General features: G+C 39.3%; 1 protein-coding gene across 5 annotated transcripts in view; it reads left to right on the top strand.

The window, feature by feature from the left end:
• LOC108701344 (RNA-binding motif, single-stranded-interacting protein 1) overlaps window positions 1-17279 on the top strand; it is a 198459-nt gene that overhangs the window by 124036 nt on the left and 57144 nt on the right. For all 5 annotated transcript variants that reach the window (XM_041576041.1, XM_041576040.1, XM_041576043.1 and 2 more), the window contains exon 2: window positions 5353-5534. In XM_041576041.1, the coding sequence (XP_041431975.1) occupies window positions 5353-5534 (182 nt within the window). The remainder of the gene's footprint in view (window positions 1-5352; window positions 5535-17279) is intronic.

Raw genomic sequence — 17279 nt, 5'->3', positions numbered from 1 at the left:
GTGTAACTGAGTGCTCAGTTCTGCATGGGTTTGACCAGTGAAGATGATAAATGGTTGCTTACGGATGTAAGTCGTGTTCATGGCCCTGAGTCTCACACTTGTAATTAAGGGGAGAGTTATTTTGCTTTGAAGTGAAAATGTTCCCGGTCTGTAAGCTTGTTGCATGCAAAGAGCATTCATATCTGTACATACACAAATGGGAGTTGTCATATTGCTTAGCTAAGGCATTGTGCCCAGCAACCTGAGGCTCACTTTGTTATTGAACTACATTTTCTACCCTCACACTGACAGTTAAAGTCTAACAACAGCTGTTCAACAACCCTTTGGTTGTGAATTAAGAAAGGGTTCAACTCCGTATGTGTTGGCAGCTGCAACAGTTCCGTCAAAAATTTCCCTGTTTTGGGCCAGCTGTCCAGTACACCAAATATTTGCTGGCTGAATAACATGGAAGTGATGGTTTCATACAAAGAAGTCTGTGGAGCCCTTGGGCCTTAAAAATCTACTATATGGCAATAAAGTGCTCCCTCTTTATACCATATCCATCTAAATCTACAAATACTACCAGCTGAATTGGTTGCATAAAGAGTGCAAGCTCTGTCTTCAGAACCACACTGATACATATTTCCACCATTATTCCCTTGTTTCCTTCATTTCCCATAGCCTTTTATATCATAAAGTATAATTACGCAAAGTAATTTCATAATAAATGATCACAACCAGACAGGTGGCAACCTAAAGGTGGTCCTACACGGGCAGATTTCTTCTTCTGAAACAATTGATTTTAGCACAATCTGATAAAATCGTCCACTTATCCTTGCATTGATGGGATGCAAATGATCGTATAGTTACACCAAAACCACACCAACCGTCGATTGGACAGGTTTAAACATTTTCATCGTAAAACGATGAAATTGGTCCGTGGATGGTACAATCAGATAATCCATTAAACAATCTCTCACTGCGTATACCTTTTGCGAAAGTAAACAATAGGGACAGACATTGGTTAATATACAGTATGTGAGATATTGCAACAAACCCAAAAACCAGATCTCCTCACATATCGATTGCCATGGATGGATGAATTCTTTGTGCAAACAATCGTTTCGCTAATAAGAGCATTTGCAGAGTGTCGACTAAATCTGCCCGTGTATGGCCACCTTTATATATGGCCTTGCAAGTGTCCTAATGTCACTCCCATTGGGCTACAAAACCCTGCTAGCTTCATGTTGCAAGATTAGAATAGGAGGGCTATGGGGCATTGTAAAGAAGACTGCAGCCATCCAGACTGAGATAATGCTAGCTTAGTTAGTAACATACGATATAGGGGGGCAAAGCAAAAGAAGAATACATTATTATATACAAAATTAAAGGTGAATTTAAATATGCGTGTATAGGGGCTCATTTAACAAGGACACTGGCACACTGGGCGTTTTATAGCTTCTATTTTTCCTGATACCCATGATTTTTATTAGAAGACTATAATGATGGCTGATTCAGTTAATGCCTTTAAGAATGGCTTGGATGATTTTTTGGACAGACATAATATCAAAGGCTATTGTGATACTAAGCTCTATAGTTAGTATAGGTATGGGTATATAGAATTTAATTAAAAGTAGGGAGGGGTGTGTGTATGGATGCTGGTTTTCATTTGGAGGGGTTGAACTTGATGGACTTTGTCTTTTTTCAACCCAGTTTAACTATGTAACTATAATATATATTTTCCTCTGTATAGGCTGAACATATGGTCTTTTTAAGGTGCACCCAGTGTTTTCCAAGGAATTTCTTTTGCTTTTTCAGAAAAGTTAATATTTACAAAATAAAAAGGTGCCTGCTGAGATAAAAAGAGTTTTGGCTTTGTGCTCTGTCTCCCTGTGAGCAAATACAGAGAAATAACTTAAATCCGCTCCCATTGTACACAATCTTTGTTTCCATAGCTGCTAAATTTTGTTTGTGATGTAATGAGAAACCACAAGGCTCCCTGTTCCACAGTACTTGGATATATTTGTACAGAGGCCCATCGTTCCCATCTGCGAATGTCACAATCCTCATTCTCTAAACAGATTTGCCAGTTTCACTCCTTAAAGGGACAGTACAGCGTGAGTAGTTCAACTTGAGTTTGATGAATAGGGCTTGTGCTGAAACTACTTTTTAGCTATTATTTCAATCACAATAAATCTGTTTTTAATTTTTTTCTTGAGCTAAACAATGAAATTGAAGCTACTCCATGTTTGCTACTTGTGAGGTAGATCATTTGATTACAAGTATACAACCCCCTCCCTTCACCCTTTGTTGTGACTGTTTTGTTAGCAGGAGTCCATTAAACCGGGTGATTATCTGTGCCCTACAGACCAAATATAGATTAGCTTCAGTTTCACTGTTTGCCCTATATATACACTGTATATCCAGAAATAGCCAAGCACTGATTTATTTCATTATTAAAACAATAGGCAAAAAGTATTTTGGCACAAGCCCTATTCATTGCAGTCCTGCTGAACAAGGGAATATACCGTGTCTGTGAATTATGCGTTGGAACTCTTGTGTCCTTTTGAAACTGTAGAACAACTGAAGGAACACAAACAGTATGGAGTACAAGTCATTAATTTACATTTTTATCTCCATATTTCATTTAAAAAAAACAAAACAATTTATTTGGTTTTAATTTTGGTTTTTCATGCTTACCTTAGCCATAACAGTGCATCTAATAAGCTGCCAATGCTCCCTTTCTGTCAATATGCAACTTCACTGGGAGAGACAAATTCAGGGAAGTGCTCTAGAATAACTTTTCTTACAAAGCTAAAGCAGGTAACAGCACCTCCCCACTCCGCTCCATGAGATTCCAGAATATGACTGGAAAGTCTAGTTTGAAAGAATGGACCGTTTTGACTCGCTAACTCCTTTCTAACTTCTTTAGTGATACTACAAAGAATGGTTTAGGAAATTTACAGCAGCCACTGAAGCTATGTTATTTAAAGCATGTATAAAACAAACCAGTGACTTAAAAACACAAAAATGTTGTCGTAATATAAGTAACAATGATGGTGTTGAAAAGTAGGATTATACTGTACGTGCTAGTATTTCTGTAACTTTAGCTGTAGTCTTTTAAACTAAGCTATGATGCAAAACAGATCCATCATCAGTAAGGCACACATTACGTGTATATAGTGCTGCACACGACTAAAGCTGGCCATAGACGCAAAGATCCGATCGTACGAATCGTGGATTCGTACGATTTTCGGACCATGTGTGGAGAGTCCCGGCATTTTTCGTCCGTCGGAGATCGGTCGTTTGATCGATCGGACAGGTTAGAAAATTTCTGTCGCCTGCCGATAATATCTCTGCGTGTATTGCCGATCGTACGATTTTCAGTGGGAGACTGTCACTAGTGTTGTCAGACATAAGTATCGTACGATTGCTGTCAGGAGCAGAACATTGGGTGATCTGTTCTTATTTGATCGGAATGGTAAAGACTTTGATCTGAATGGTTAGTGGAGGGTCGGGAGATGGGAAAGTCCGATTCGTTGATTCGTACGATCGGATCTTTGCGTCTATGGCCAGCTTAACTGATATAACTGGAAGTGCATTCCCTGCATGCCATTTAATCTGGCTGATTACAATAAATAGTGCCTGACTAAAGCATATCTTATACGTTTAGTAACGAGATCCTATCAACTATTGTTGCCAGACTAAATGGCACATTCGCTAAAGGGCAGATTTCTATTTTGCATCTTGGTATATGCATTCTGTGGGTTCTGTGCACAAGGATTTTTTATTGATGGATGGTGACTGAAATGTGAATAAGGCTGTGGGAAGGCAGCGGAATGGGAACGCTTGACACGGTGACATGGGATTCTTTTTAGTAACGTTCCTGCGTCACAGAACAGCTTTGGGTTTGACAGACTGGATGTGACCTAATAACACTATATTTCACGGCTGCCACTTGCAAGGATTTTTTTTTTTCTTGCGAGAGAGTTCTAGTTCTCGAGTTCATTCAAACAGTAACATATTGTCCTTGGCAAGCAGACTTCTTAGCCTGTGACACCTGGGTCGGTTTACTCGTCCCATTGGCTAACAACCTTTCTCTGTGTGTGTGTGTGTGTTTACATTATCTTCCCTTTTTTCCTCTTTCCATCTTTGTAATGGGGGTCACTAATCCCAGCAACAAAAAAACTATTGTTCTGTGAAGCTATGATTTTATTGTTATTTTGTGTTAATTATCTTTCTCTTTAAGCCCCCTATTGTTTATCTTGCAGCCTTTTAGTTAAGACACTGTCTGATTGCTAGGGTAAATTGTACCCTAGCAACTAACTGAATATTGCAGAGCTGCTGAGCAAAAAGCTCAATTATTTAAATGAAATTATTCTTGCCCAGTGACTTAAGTGATGTGAATACACCCAGACCCAGAAATTTCTTCTGAAGTCAATTGCACCACTAATGTTCCCGGATAGGTCAGAAGTTGGCTATAATGGCAGGATCCATTGGTCCCCGGGGAGTGTTGCTCAGCCTAATAGCACAGTGTCTGCACTCTTCATAGGAATATAACTGGGTTTTGTCATTTGTGTCAGAAGGGAAAAAAAGCCTGGGTAACATTAGTATTGTGTCCCAGGGACCCTGCCTTAATAGTGAAGCTTTTAACCCACATTTACTGCGAGCTTGTGGCACATTTATACAGTATCCATAGAAAATGGAAAATACAAGCTCTTTATAGCTCTGTATCATAACCATGTCATTGGTATTACTGTGTTTTGTAATGTTTTTGAATCAAATATAAGCAGAGTATATTTCATTTCTTTGTATAATAAGAAGCCGGCATTGACAGAGTCTTGTGCATTTTGCAATTGTACATTCGGTAGGAGCTGCTGTACAACTAAAGCGAGACTTGTTGATGAGGCTGCTCCGCTGAAGCATGGAGCATGGCGGCTCCCTAATGAAAGCACTACATGATCACACTATATCTTTTTGTTTTCTTGGAATTTATACTGGCCGGTATTGTTGAACAGCTTTGACATTTTTCAACTATCCTGGCCTTGTTTCTTTTAGTTTGCCCTCACCCAGTCCATATATTGTTTGGGATTAAAAAGGATTTTTAATGGACAGGTTGCATAAAACTGGGACACACATTACACTTGGTCTCAGCCATTGCCAAAAGCCTGGACCATGAAATTCAGCAGCCAACATATGTGTTGTCCAACTGTCCTTAGACTCAATGAATATATTAGATCTTACCAGATGGGTCATAGGTTTTAAAGGCCCGTCTCGAGTGCATATTCACATATGGGCAAGTAATATACATTTGCATTGAGTTGTAACTGTTGGTGGATATTTACTTACGTTTGTTTTGTGTTTTCCTTTCAGCAACCCATTGTGCCTGCTCATCCCATGGCTCCTCCAAGCCCCAGCACGACTGGTAGTAACAACAACAACAGTAGCAGCAGTAGTAGCAGCTGTGGATGGGATCAGTTAAGCAAAACTAACCTTTATATTCGAGGACTTAGTCCAAACACGACAGACCAGGACCTGGTGAAGCTCTGCCAACCGTAAGTGTGCTGTTATTATCTATTGCTGTCTGTGATGGCCGTGGTGCGGAAAAAGAGCTCACTCCCTTTATCTTGATAACATCCTTGGCAGGAACAGCCCAGTAGCATTTGAGCCAACTGAGATTTTGACCAGAGCTGGAAATTTTGAAAATGGAAAATGTGTTTCTTGCCCAGAATTCTCTAAATAAGGATAGGGGGTTCCACATCTGAAGTGCAAAGAAGAGACTTTAGTGGGGGGCGCTTGCAGAGGCCTCCCTCCCCCTACCCGAATCACACCGCCCAAACCTTTATTCCACATTGTTCCCCAGCAGAGGCCCCACCCAAACTGTCTACTCCCAAATAGTTTCCATACCAGCTCCCTGGCAGCATTCACTAACCAGGAGCAAACACAATTGAAGCTAATATAGTCCTAACATCAACTGTGCATGCCTCACACCACCAGACAACCAGAGAGGAAGTAAAGCGGGCAGAGATGTCAGCCACCAACCACACTGTGGGGCACTGTTGGATGCGTGTGCGGTGCTTTTTTGGAAAGCCAAGAGAAGGAAGGCCTCTGCAGTGGACCCAAATGATATAATCAGGGTTAATTTTACACAGTAAAGATGGTTATACAAAATAATAAAAGCTGCTGTTGGCCCGTGTATGGGGCCTTCAATGGTTCTCGCCAACCGATATCTGGCCCAGTTGACACCGCTAAACAAGTGTATAGCCAGCTACAGAGTTATGCTCTCCCTGAAGTAGTTTTACTGGCGGACAAATTAAAGCTATTCAAAAAAGATTGGAGACCTATTTAGCCAGTGAGATATTGCAAGGCTAGCAAAATTAGCTCTTAGTACACAGTTGAACATGGACTGGTCCGATTGCCCATGTGGAGTCTGGATGAAATTTTTTCTCCTCGAAGTCTAGTTGGATACAGAATTTGGTAATATAAAATCTTGAATGACCCTGCCTCATCTACATTGTATGTATGTGGCAATTTCATGTTCTGCCCACTCCTGTACTGGTGCATAATTAGTTCTATTTTTAAAGACATTAGTAGAATATTCCACGTATTTACCTGCTGTGTTACATAGCAGAAACCTGACTTTTGGTGTTAAGAAGCCACAGTGCTGTATGTGAATATCTGCTTGTCTAAGTGGGAGAGTTTCCATTTCCTACTAAATGAGGTAATGTTCCTAAAATATATCTTTCATACAGCGAAATAAAAGTGCTTGAAGAAAAAGATTTTCATCCAGAGTCTGGCGGATCACAGTGCCCCTAGTCATGGAGAATGAACATCAGCATAATCAATAAAGCAGCAATGATAGATACAGGAAATATAATAAGGATCTATAGGAAATGATGGGAAATAGAAGCAGCCTGTATAGTCTGACCTAAAAATCCATATACCGTGTTTTTTTACATAGCACTGCGTGTTCTCAATGCTCACATGTCATTCATACTAGGGAAATAAAGGATAATTATCTGATATTGTGAAATCAGTACTTATTGCACATGCCCCTGACTGTGTTGTCAATATTTAAGGAGAAAAATACCCTGTTCTTGGAAATGCATTATTTTGCTCTGCTCTCCTATAAATGTTCAGGCAAAAATTTAAAGGGCAAGTAAAGATCTAGCTATTAGGAGTTTGTATGTTCCCCCATGCTCCTTTGGAGGCTAGCAAAGCAGGTGGGTGGCACGGCTTCCGTACCTTATTCCTTGCAGGCATCTCTGATATTTGTCAGCTTCTTTCATGGCGATAATCTAATGTTAGTGCTGTTTCTGAAAATACTTTGCACGTGTGGTTATGTGTATATAGGGTAAGAATGAACTTGCCTGTGAGCTCAGTGTAGAGAAAAGTCTCTGTGTGTTATTGTGTAACTGGAAATTCCCTCTGTGCTGGGATGAAACATTCACAATGTCATTATTATGAGGGGAAGAAGTGATTTTTTTTTGTTAACCCTTTACATGCATAGATTCACGTGACTTTTCATCACACACATCAAGCTACACACTGCACGCACAGTTACTTTCCCCCTCGTTTGCCTGATTTACATATACAAATTAAGTTTCAGATTTGATTCAGTTTTCAGACGAATCTTTGCATCCCCAAAGTTAGCCATAGACGCACAGATAATATCGTATGAAAAAAGATTTCGTACGATATTTGATGCATGTATGGTGGAAAACGAGCCGACCGATGTCGGCAGAAGACTTGGATATTGGCTTGTTGATCAGACTTGACGGAAAATTTTGATTGTGTGCCTTTGAAGGCACCCAAACATCGGCCATTGTTAGTGCTGAATCATCAGATACAGGTAGAATTTTCCTCATGGTACACACATTTTTTCCCTAAAAGAATATCAAAATTGAAATGCTATGCATTTCCGAGTATTGCTGCCGTGTATATTACTCAAACCTGTAACCAGCCATGCAGAACGAAATATTAGCATTTTGTTTGCAAGGAACCTTGATACTAGAAACTGTTTGTGACGGGAAATCAAATTAAAACCAAAGGCATGAAATTGTTAGGAAATGCGGAGGTCATTATCATTAATAATTTGCCTCATAAATACTTGCACGAATGACTTTTTCTTGCAAAATAACGGAAGTAAGTTCAAAGTCCTGCATGACAGCAAAGCGATCTTTCTAGTGAAAATGAAATATATTAAATATACATCACAGGTATAGGATCCATTATCTGGAGACCCATTATCTAGAAAGTTCCAAATTACAGAAAGGTTGTCTTCCATAGACTCCATCCTTTTTTACTATAATATTAAAATAGTACCTTGTACTTGATCCCAACTTAGATATAATTAGTCCTTATTGTAGGCAAAACAATAATAGTGGGTTTATTTAATGTTTAAATGTTTTTTTAGTAGACAAAGTATGAGATCCAAATTACAGAAGATCCCTTATCCGGAAAACCCCAGTTCCCAAGGATTCTGTATAATAGGTCTAATACCTGTACAGATATCCTGTAAAATGTGTCATAATAAATGGTGTTTAGTGATGCAGTTTGTCACATAACAAAGCTTCTGTCTTATGATAATCAAGGCTTTCCCTATAGAATATAACCAGACTATATTATATGTAGGAGATAATATACTCTCCTGTTGGAAAATATAAGGTTAGAATTTACAGAAGAAGCTCTTGGACCATGCAAAGACATGACATTGCAGGCTCACCACAGCGCATTATAAAGAGAAACAATACTGCCCCCATTGTAAAATGATTTGGTCATGGAACTCCATGCATCTCCATGCCAAAGGCCCCAGTGTTTTTACAGGACTGTCATTGACTGTGGTTCCCAGACTTTGTAGGGGACATGGTCAAATGTGTCACTCATTTGCTAGTTCAAATTACAGAACAATCCCTTATCGAAATACCCCATGTCCTAAGCATTCCATACAATAGAACCTATACATGTATATTGGGATTTATGTACTCCCCTGTTATAAAATATAAGAAGTCACAGGCGTTCTTGTTCTGTGCAAAGACACAATACTGTAGACTTACTGAGCATTATAGCAAGAGAGAATAATGTACCCCTTTGGTAAAATAAAAGGATTTTAGAAGTCACCAATGCGTTTTTGGAGGGATGGAACTGCATACCTCCCAATGGTTCCATTCAGAAACTAATCTGAAGCAAATTAGGTTAAGGAAGAGGTGTAAAGAACCACTTTTGAAGTTTGGCTTTGAAAATTTGATATGATTCCTTAGAAACAGGATGGTCTGCTGGGACCCATTTTTCACCCCCAACCCCTTAGGCCGACTAAGTCAATCAACAACTTGTTCCTCGTTCAAAAAATGCATTCTGATTGGGGGTTCACAGACTTTGTGAAAAGCACAGGTACTTCAAGTCCCAAAATTCATCACTGCAACATGGAACAAGGTGAAGGAGAGGTTGGATTTTCAAGATTTTCATCTGTAGGAAACGCATTTTCTGAAGCTGTGAGTTTGTTGTCAGAACAACTGTCATAACAAAACCAAGGAAGTGACTCTGTCAGCGCCATGGTTTGTTTAGTTAACAAGCTGGGTTTTTGATGTGCACCTTGGCATTGTAACCAGCAGTAAAATTGCTAAAAAACAGATTTTGTCATCTAGTGTCTTAACAGAAAAGTGAAAGCATAAAAACAATTAAAGAAATAGATTTTGCCACAAGTATTTCCTGTGGCTAATCGCTTCTCTTTTCAGTGCCTGCTGATAACGGGGGGGTTTGTTCCTCAGTGCTAGAGGAGAGTTTAGTTTTGAAGACTGCTAAATCCAGATTCTAGACAGGGAAAGTGACTGGTTCAAAAGAAGTGTTAAAGAAGCCATATATGTAAAACGTTAAAGAAGCCATATATGTAAAACGGAAAAACAAGTTTGAATAGAGGCAGGGGGGATACGGTATCTATTGTCTGCCATCTACAATGCTGTTTTGGCACCTCTGCCTGGAAGGTTTAATAACACATCAAAGCTCCAATCTTGCTAATAAAATCAACACCTAATTTAATGACATCATTATAGATTATGATTAACAGATTATGCTGATTGGAGCAACATTCCAGAGGATATATAGCGAAGCAAGATCCCATGTACAAGTTATTCTGGATTGAGAAATCCAGTTGGATGACTTATGAAACATCTTTAAGAAAAACACAGCAAGTCCAGTTGATCTGACTTATTTTTATAGATATGACTCACCAAATAGTGAATGTGGTCCAGGTGCTCCAGCCCCAGGCCCCCAGCTTTAGGGAGTGATACAGCAAAGGATAAAGAGAAGCAGTGCTGACTGGCACTCAAACTGATTCACAGGACCAGAGAGGATTCATTAAAAAATATTTTTATTCATAAAAATTTAAAAAATGTATATCATCTCCATCCACCCAGTTTGAGTGCCGGTTGGCCCTGCTTCTCCATATCCATAGCTGTAAACTCCCCCGATTTTATTGGCAGTTACCAGATATTAGGCTGTGTCTGCTGGTCTCTCATCCATTTAACACATTCCCCCGATTTTCTGATGATTTTTCACAATTTGCCAGCAAATATCCCATGTGTGCAAACCCCCCGGTAGCCAATGTTTAAAAATTGACAATTCTGGATTGGGAACCTCTTTATTCCACTAAGCCAGTTTCACTACATTTTTATTTTTGTATTTACCAAGGGCTGAAGCATACAGCTTTGCCTCCATACGCCACATAATGTGCCACATGGTATAAAGGAATGGCAAACTTTAAAGGGCCACTTTAGTTATCATTTAGATTTGCCTAAATGAAATATGAGAATAATGTGAATTTATTTTTACAGAGCTCTCACTTTCCCTCTAGCTTCCATAAAGGTGGTTCTATTTCAGTTGTAGCCTTATCTATGCTAAATTTTGGTCTCAGACTGGTATGTGGCAAACCCTTTATAATTCCATCCCCAGATCTGTCCACTCTTCTTTTTTGTGGGTCACCCATATTTATGCCCCACTGAAGGTGACCATGATATGGTTTAGGTGGAAAGCAATATGGTAAAGGAGCAATAACAGGGTGTGGCTTGGGCATAATGGAGCATGAGCAAAAAATCAACCAGATTTTATATCCAAAGAGCTTTATCTTCCTCCTATAGCCCAACATTTTGCTTGTTGAGAGGGCCATTTTTCCATTATGAAAACTAGGTAGATTGTTTTTATACCCTGTTTCATTATATATTATACAATTATACCACCATAAGTATTTTTCTTTTCTAAACATTGTAAAGCAGACAAATGTGAGGATAAGGTACAGTAGTGCTTTTTTCTGATGAAGTTTTTCATGTACTATGCCTCTGCATACATAGGGATTAATACAAACCTCAGCCAGATTTTTAATATTTGCTGTGTTGTGCTAAAGTACAATATTATTACAGAGCTGCTAATTACCACCATAGCCTCAGACAGTGATTGAAAGCATTAGGGGCTGTTACTGGGTCCCACAATAGCACTTGAATTAAATACACTGCAAATTCACAGAGGATTTAAATAACAATAAAAGAAAATTGGTTTCACTGCCTGCCTGCGAATACAGACAGGTGTATGTGTCTGGAGAACAAAAGGCACATTATTTTAATAAGCATTTAATTGAACACTCAGTCACTAGATTAAGCAGTCGGTCCGAAATGGCACCTTCTGTCTTTTTTTCTGGTTTATTTTGTGCTGTCTGAGACTGTATGGATCGAAATACTTTATAAATAAAATTTGGTGTAAATCGTATAAGTAGAATTTCACAAGGGCTGACCAACATATTGTCTTTCTAATAAAGAAATATTCTGAGAGCAATGGAACACAAATAGAACTACCGCCAATGGTTAACCATTCTGTCTATATGTGACAAGACTTTATTCGTTGTAGGAAGAGTTTTTACTTTCTCTGTTTTCAGGTCAGTTTAATCTGTTATATAATGGAGGTTCCTTGGAGGGAAAACTTGCTTCAGAAGTTGGTATAATAACTTCTTTATAAAGCAATCCCCAGTTATTGCAAAATCATCTTGACCTGCAATTTTCACTTAGAAAACCAGCCAATGCTGCAAATTCTTGGAATAAAACTAACAAACCAGAAAGCAAAAATATCATGTTTGTGGAAGAAATAAAAGTGGTCAGTCAAGGGAAGAGAAAGAATAGCGATATTTACCATTTCTCTTCTAGTAAGGAACGGCAAGCAGTTGAACTCATTTTCTACTATTTACTGAATTCTAGGGAACCTGAGTAGAGAGATCTTTTAACAAATACTCGTTTGCACAATGGTTTCTAGGTTATTTGCTGCCTTTTAGGGCTGTTGTTGAAGTTGTTGAGATTGGACTTTTGTTGAGTTGTGATTATTGCAAAACAAGTACCATTTTGGAAATTACTAAAATGCTCTGCTTAAAGGGGTTGTTCACCTTCCAAACACTTTTTTCAATTTAGTTGTTTTTAGATTGTTCCCTAGAAATAATGACTTTTTCCAATTACTTTCCATTATTTATTTTTTACGTTTTTTCCAAAATCTAAGTTTAAAGTTGAATGTTCGTGTCTCTGGTGTTTGAGTCTGACAGCTCAGTAATTCAGGTGCAGATTCTCAACTGTTACAATTTTGCAACATTGAGTTGATACATTTCTCAGCAGCATCTCTGGAGTATTAGCAACAATTGTATCAATTCAAACAGCTGCCTGTAATGAAACCCAGAGATTCTGCTCAGCAGGGACAAAGATAAGAAATGTATCAACTAAATGTATCAATTTAGAACAGTTTACAGGATCGGCGACCCCCCCTCCCAGAGCTGCTTCAGAAGGAGAGAAATGACACTTTATACTTCAATATTAGAAAAACCGTGACACATAGAAAATAGAAAGTCATTGGAAAAAGTCGTTATTTCTGGTGATCTATCTGATAACAACTAGTTGTTTGAAGGTGAACAACCCCTTTAAGTCATTAGTACCAGAATCTAGGGCTGGCGGATGGGGCTGAAGAGGAATGCTTTTTTGCTCTCCTAGATGCACCATAAAGTCTACCTTGAAGGTCAGAGTGAGAATTGGGGCAAACATGCATTTGTCATCTTAAGGTGCCCATACACTGAGAGATCCGCTCGTTTGGCATTGTCGCCAAACGAGCAGATCTCCCTCCGATATGCCCACCTTGAGGTGGGCAATATTGGGCTGATCCGATCGTGGGCCCTAGGGCCCAACGATTGGATCCTAACGATGCCTAAACGGGCGGTCAGATCGCGGGACCGCATCAACGAATAGATGCGGCCGCGATCCGACGGGATTTTTTGTCCCATCCGATCGAGATCTCGATCGGTGAAGCCCGTCGGGGGGCCCCATACACGGGCCAATAAGCTGCCGACACGGTCTGTCAGCAGCTTTTATCGCCCCGTGTATGGCCACCTATAGATATTGTTGGAACTATGACTGAATTGCTGATACACCAGTATTTTCCTATCTTGCAAAGCTTGTTCTAAATTAAGTAGGCTATTTTTAAGTGCACCTATTTGTTAGTTTTACTCTTTTCTTTACAGTCTGCCTTTTCTCTGTTGTACACGGTGATAGCAATGTGTCCTCTTGCACATTGTCTTGAGCGGCTGCTTTGCTCCCACAGACATCAGGAAAAGTTCTTGAACACAGCAAAGATTCTTGTCAGACCTGAGCAGTATATGTCTATGTATACTGCTCCTGAATCTCTGAAGAATCTTGGAAGAATACAGAGACAATGACCGCAGGGAAAGCAAATACATAACAAAGTTTTAAAATATCAGATGTGCATTTTAAAAGACAATATTGATACTGTGAAGGGACATTTAGCCTGTTGCTGAAAAGGTTAAAAAAAGAAAGATCCTTGTATCTGTTGATGTTACTGATGGCCCAGGTTCTTCATGTATTTGTTGTTAACCCATAACCCCCCTCTGCATGTGGACTAAGGAAAAGTGTATGTAATTGGAGCCTTTGACGATATGGCCTCCCAATCAGTGGGAACAGCAACAGTGTTTGTTGAACTTGGTACATGTGCAGAGCTCCCCTTTTCATGTGCTGTTTACACAGCTGAATAAAAGCCAGTTGTGACCTGTACATTGTAAACTTTTGTATCCATCACCACCTCTCCCACAATTTTTTTTTTTATTTATCATCCCATTGAAGCCTGAGTAATGTATAACCCTGGCATTGCTGCTTATCTCAGAGCATGTTCATAAAGTCCTGTATTAAGGATTTTGCAATGAACTAAGAAGCTTCCACAATCACCATAATTCCAAGGAGAAGCCAAACTGAAGCTTTCCAGCTGTTGCTAAACCAGCTCACAGAATTATTCCTGGAAACCGTATATGTAGATTCTGGGAATTTTGCTTCCTGTAACTGCTTTACGCCACACAGTACTGCAGAAACACTGGCATAGTTTGCATCGGGTCTGCTAACCACAGCAACCAATCAATAGTTAGCGCTTACTAGCAATTAGATGGGCGACAGTTGCTGCTTATTATATATATATATATATATATATATAATATATATATATATATATATAATACACAACAGCCATGAACATCCAATAAATTATATCCTTATAAACGGGGAGTAGTGATTTCATTTCTGTCACATGACTCACTGAAATGTGTGTGTTTTAATAAATAAAGTACCCCCTGTTGCAAAATATGAGGATATTCAAAGTCACTTAGGAGTTCTATAACCTGTATAAAAACACTCGGCCTTTGACCTAATGTTTTTAGATGGTCCTGGAACCCCTCGGTAACTTATAATATCCTTGTATTTACAAGAGGGGGTACTTTATTCACTCTATAACTTTGAGGGAGGAATGCAATACCGTATTTGCCTGGCAGATTGGATTGTATAATGCGACTGGGGCTGGATGGAGCATTCGAACTATGCAGAGTATTCCGTGAATGAGATTTATTGGTAGATTTATAGAACTCTGTTCTAAATTATCCTGAAGAAGTTACTTCCTGCTCCCAATAGGGTGGAGCATATATTTACAGGGGGAAGAAAGGGTCAGCTTTTTAAATGTGTGAATAAATTGTAGATTTTCCACTGTAAGTCTGAGGCTCTTCCTGCACCTAACTATTACAGAGCACAGACATGTAGGCTCTGTTCTGCTCAGAGAGCTCTGAAGCGTGACCAGACAGTTGCCTTAGTAAATAAAACCTATCATTTTTCAGTAACCCACTAACATGAGTAGGTGACAGATTCATTCTTCTTTCCAAGAAGGTTCATCTTTAACGAGTACTTTCCCCTTCTTAGCTTCACTTGCTCAACCTATGTGCAATTTGATAGCTGCACTCCTCTTTCTGGGACTGCTGCCATATAATAGCCCTTATAACAGCCTTCTTTATACATGTCCCAGAGCTGTACATAATGTGGCATCAGCTGCATATTAGAAGGGGTATTGGGGATGATAGGGCACCCAGATATGGGATAGGTATCAAACTAGTCCTTATAAACCTTTTATTTTCAGTGTTTTTCTATAGTGCAAAGCTGACTCTAGTTTGTTTTGTAGGTTGTCCTAACACTTCTGCATCTGCTGCCTGCAGACACTAGCAGTGAACAACTGTACTCTACACATTATTAAAAGGGCATATTCCGGAAAGATCCACTCGTTTGGCGATGCTGCCAAACCAGCAGATCTTATAGTGTATGACCAGCTTAATGGCGAGGGCACACATATTGTTTTTACGTTGCGTTTTTTAAAAACGTGCAGCCGATCATAAATACACACAAAAGGAAGCCCTTTTGAAAATAATAAAATACACACTCTAGCATACCTCCCAACATTTTAGAATGAAAAAGTTGCAGTTATTACGGTTTTGCTAATGAAGGTGAATTGACCTTTAACTGTGAGTCTAACTTTTCCCAAGGGACCTGATCTTATATTGTTACAATTACTTATTTACTTATCTCGAAATTGTTACAAAAGTATTTTATCGGCTGATGTGGCTGTTCTTGGCTCTCTGCCAAAAGCCAATTAAGTTAGAAACTTTGTTTCTGGCTGTTCCATGCAGAGAAAAACGGGTCTTACCAGTACAAACGAGGGACTGCGGGTTGAGCTGTCAAAAGAGGGACTGTCCCTCTAAAAACAGGATAATTGTGAGGTATGCTCTAGGAATTCCCACGGGCATTTGCGAGCCAACATCCGCCACACAATGGCAGTGTTTGCGTTTTTTAGCAGAAACGCCAATATCCCAAGGAAACAACATATTATAGGTTTGGAAATAGACTTCGTTGAAATACTCCATGTGTTTTCAATATGGCCAAACTCTCGCTTTGGATTGCACACATACATATTTCCAGTATTCTATGCTGGTGACATAATTATGTTGTGTATGGACGATCAGTATGGCTACATTTTGCATATAAATCACTTTTCCGCTTAGCTTTTTTTCAACAAAAGTTTACAAAAAATTTCTTCCAAATGGCATAGTGGGGTACGAGAAAAAAAACGAAATGCATGTTGTGAAAAGAAAACTACAGGCTGAAAAACACATATTATCATGCATGTGTGGTTTCATTGGCGTATTTATACTCGACCAAGTGTTTTTAAAAATGCAACGTAAAAATGAAAAAATGCCACACGTGACCTCACCCTAATCTTAATGCGTCTTCCTATCCATCTGCCTGTCTCTTTCTCTCTCTTTATTAGCTATGATCTGTCTATCATCATTCTGCAGTCACAGATACTCTGGTCAGGGTCTGCAGTGGATATTTCTCCCTCTCTGTGCCCATTAGTGATTTTATTTGGTTCCATCTTTCCTGCTTCTGTCCTTTTACATGTTGTTTTATCACTGCAGTGGGCACAAGATAGACATTTAATTGGATTACAACTAGGACAGCAGCTGGTTGAAAGTAATACAATTAGAAGTATAATTACCCTTGCAGGCCATTGTTCTGTTCTCGAAGGGAACACTGAATCTTCATAATGCTGCAAATATCTTGCCCAGTTATTGGATTTTTGTGTTTTATAAGCGGAAAGCTCTCCCTCTCCAGTCCTATGTTTGCCTCTCCAGTCTCATGCCAAGCCTTTAGCGCTCAGTGCACAGGGAACCAATGAGACATAGGGGAGGAATTTGTATCATTACTTTCTCTCCATGCATAATGTCTTATATTGGTGTTGACTACATCCTTTTTGCAGAAGTCATAAGGTGCTTTGGATTGTACCTCAATGAAGCAAACTTGTGTTCATGTGTTAGGGGCAGACACTAGTAAGTGAAGCCATTTTAGAATGTTGGGCCTGTAACAGTACTAGAACTAGTGATACTGACATCTTTCAATTACTTATAGGAA

The sequence above is a fragment of the Xenopus laevis genome, chromosome 9_10L (genome assembly GCF_017654675.1).
Source record: "Xenopus laevis strain J_2021 chromosome 9_10L, Xenopus_laevis_v10.1, whole genome shotgun sequence".
NCBI lineage: Eukaryota > Metazoa > Chordata > Amphibia > Anura > Pipidae > Xenopus > Xenopus laevis.
The sequence above is the reverse complement of the archived record's forward strand: the minus strand, read 5'-3'. Positions and strand labels throughout refer to the sequence as shown.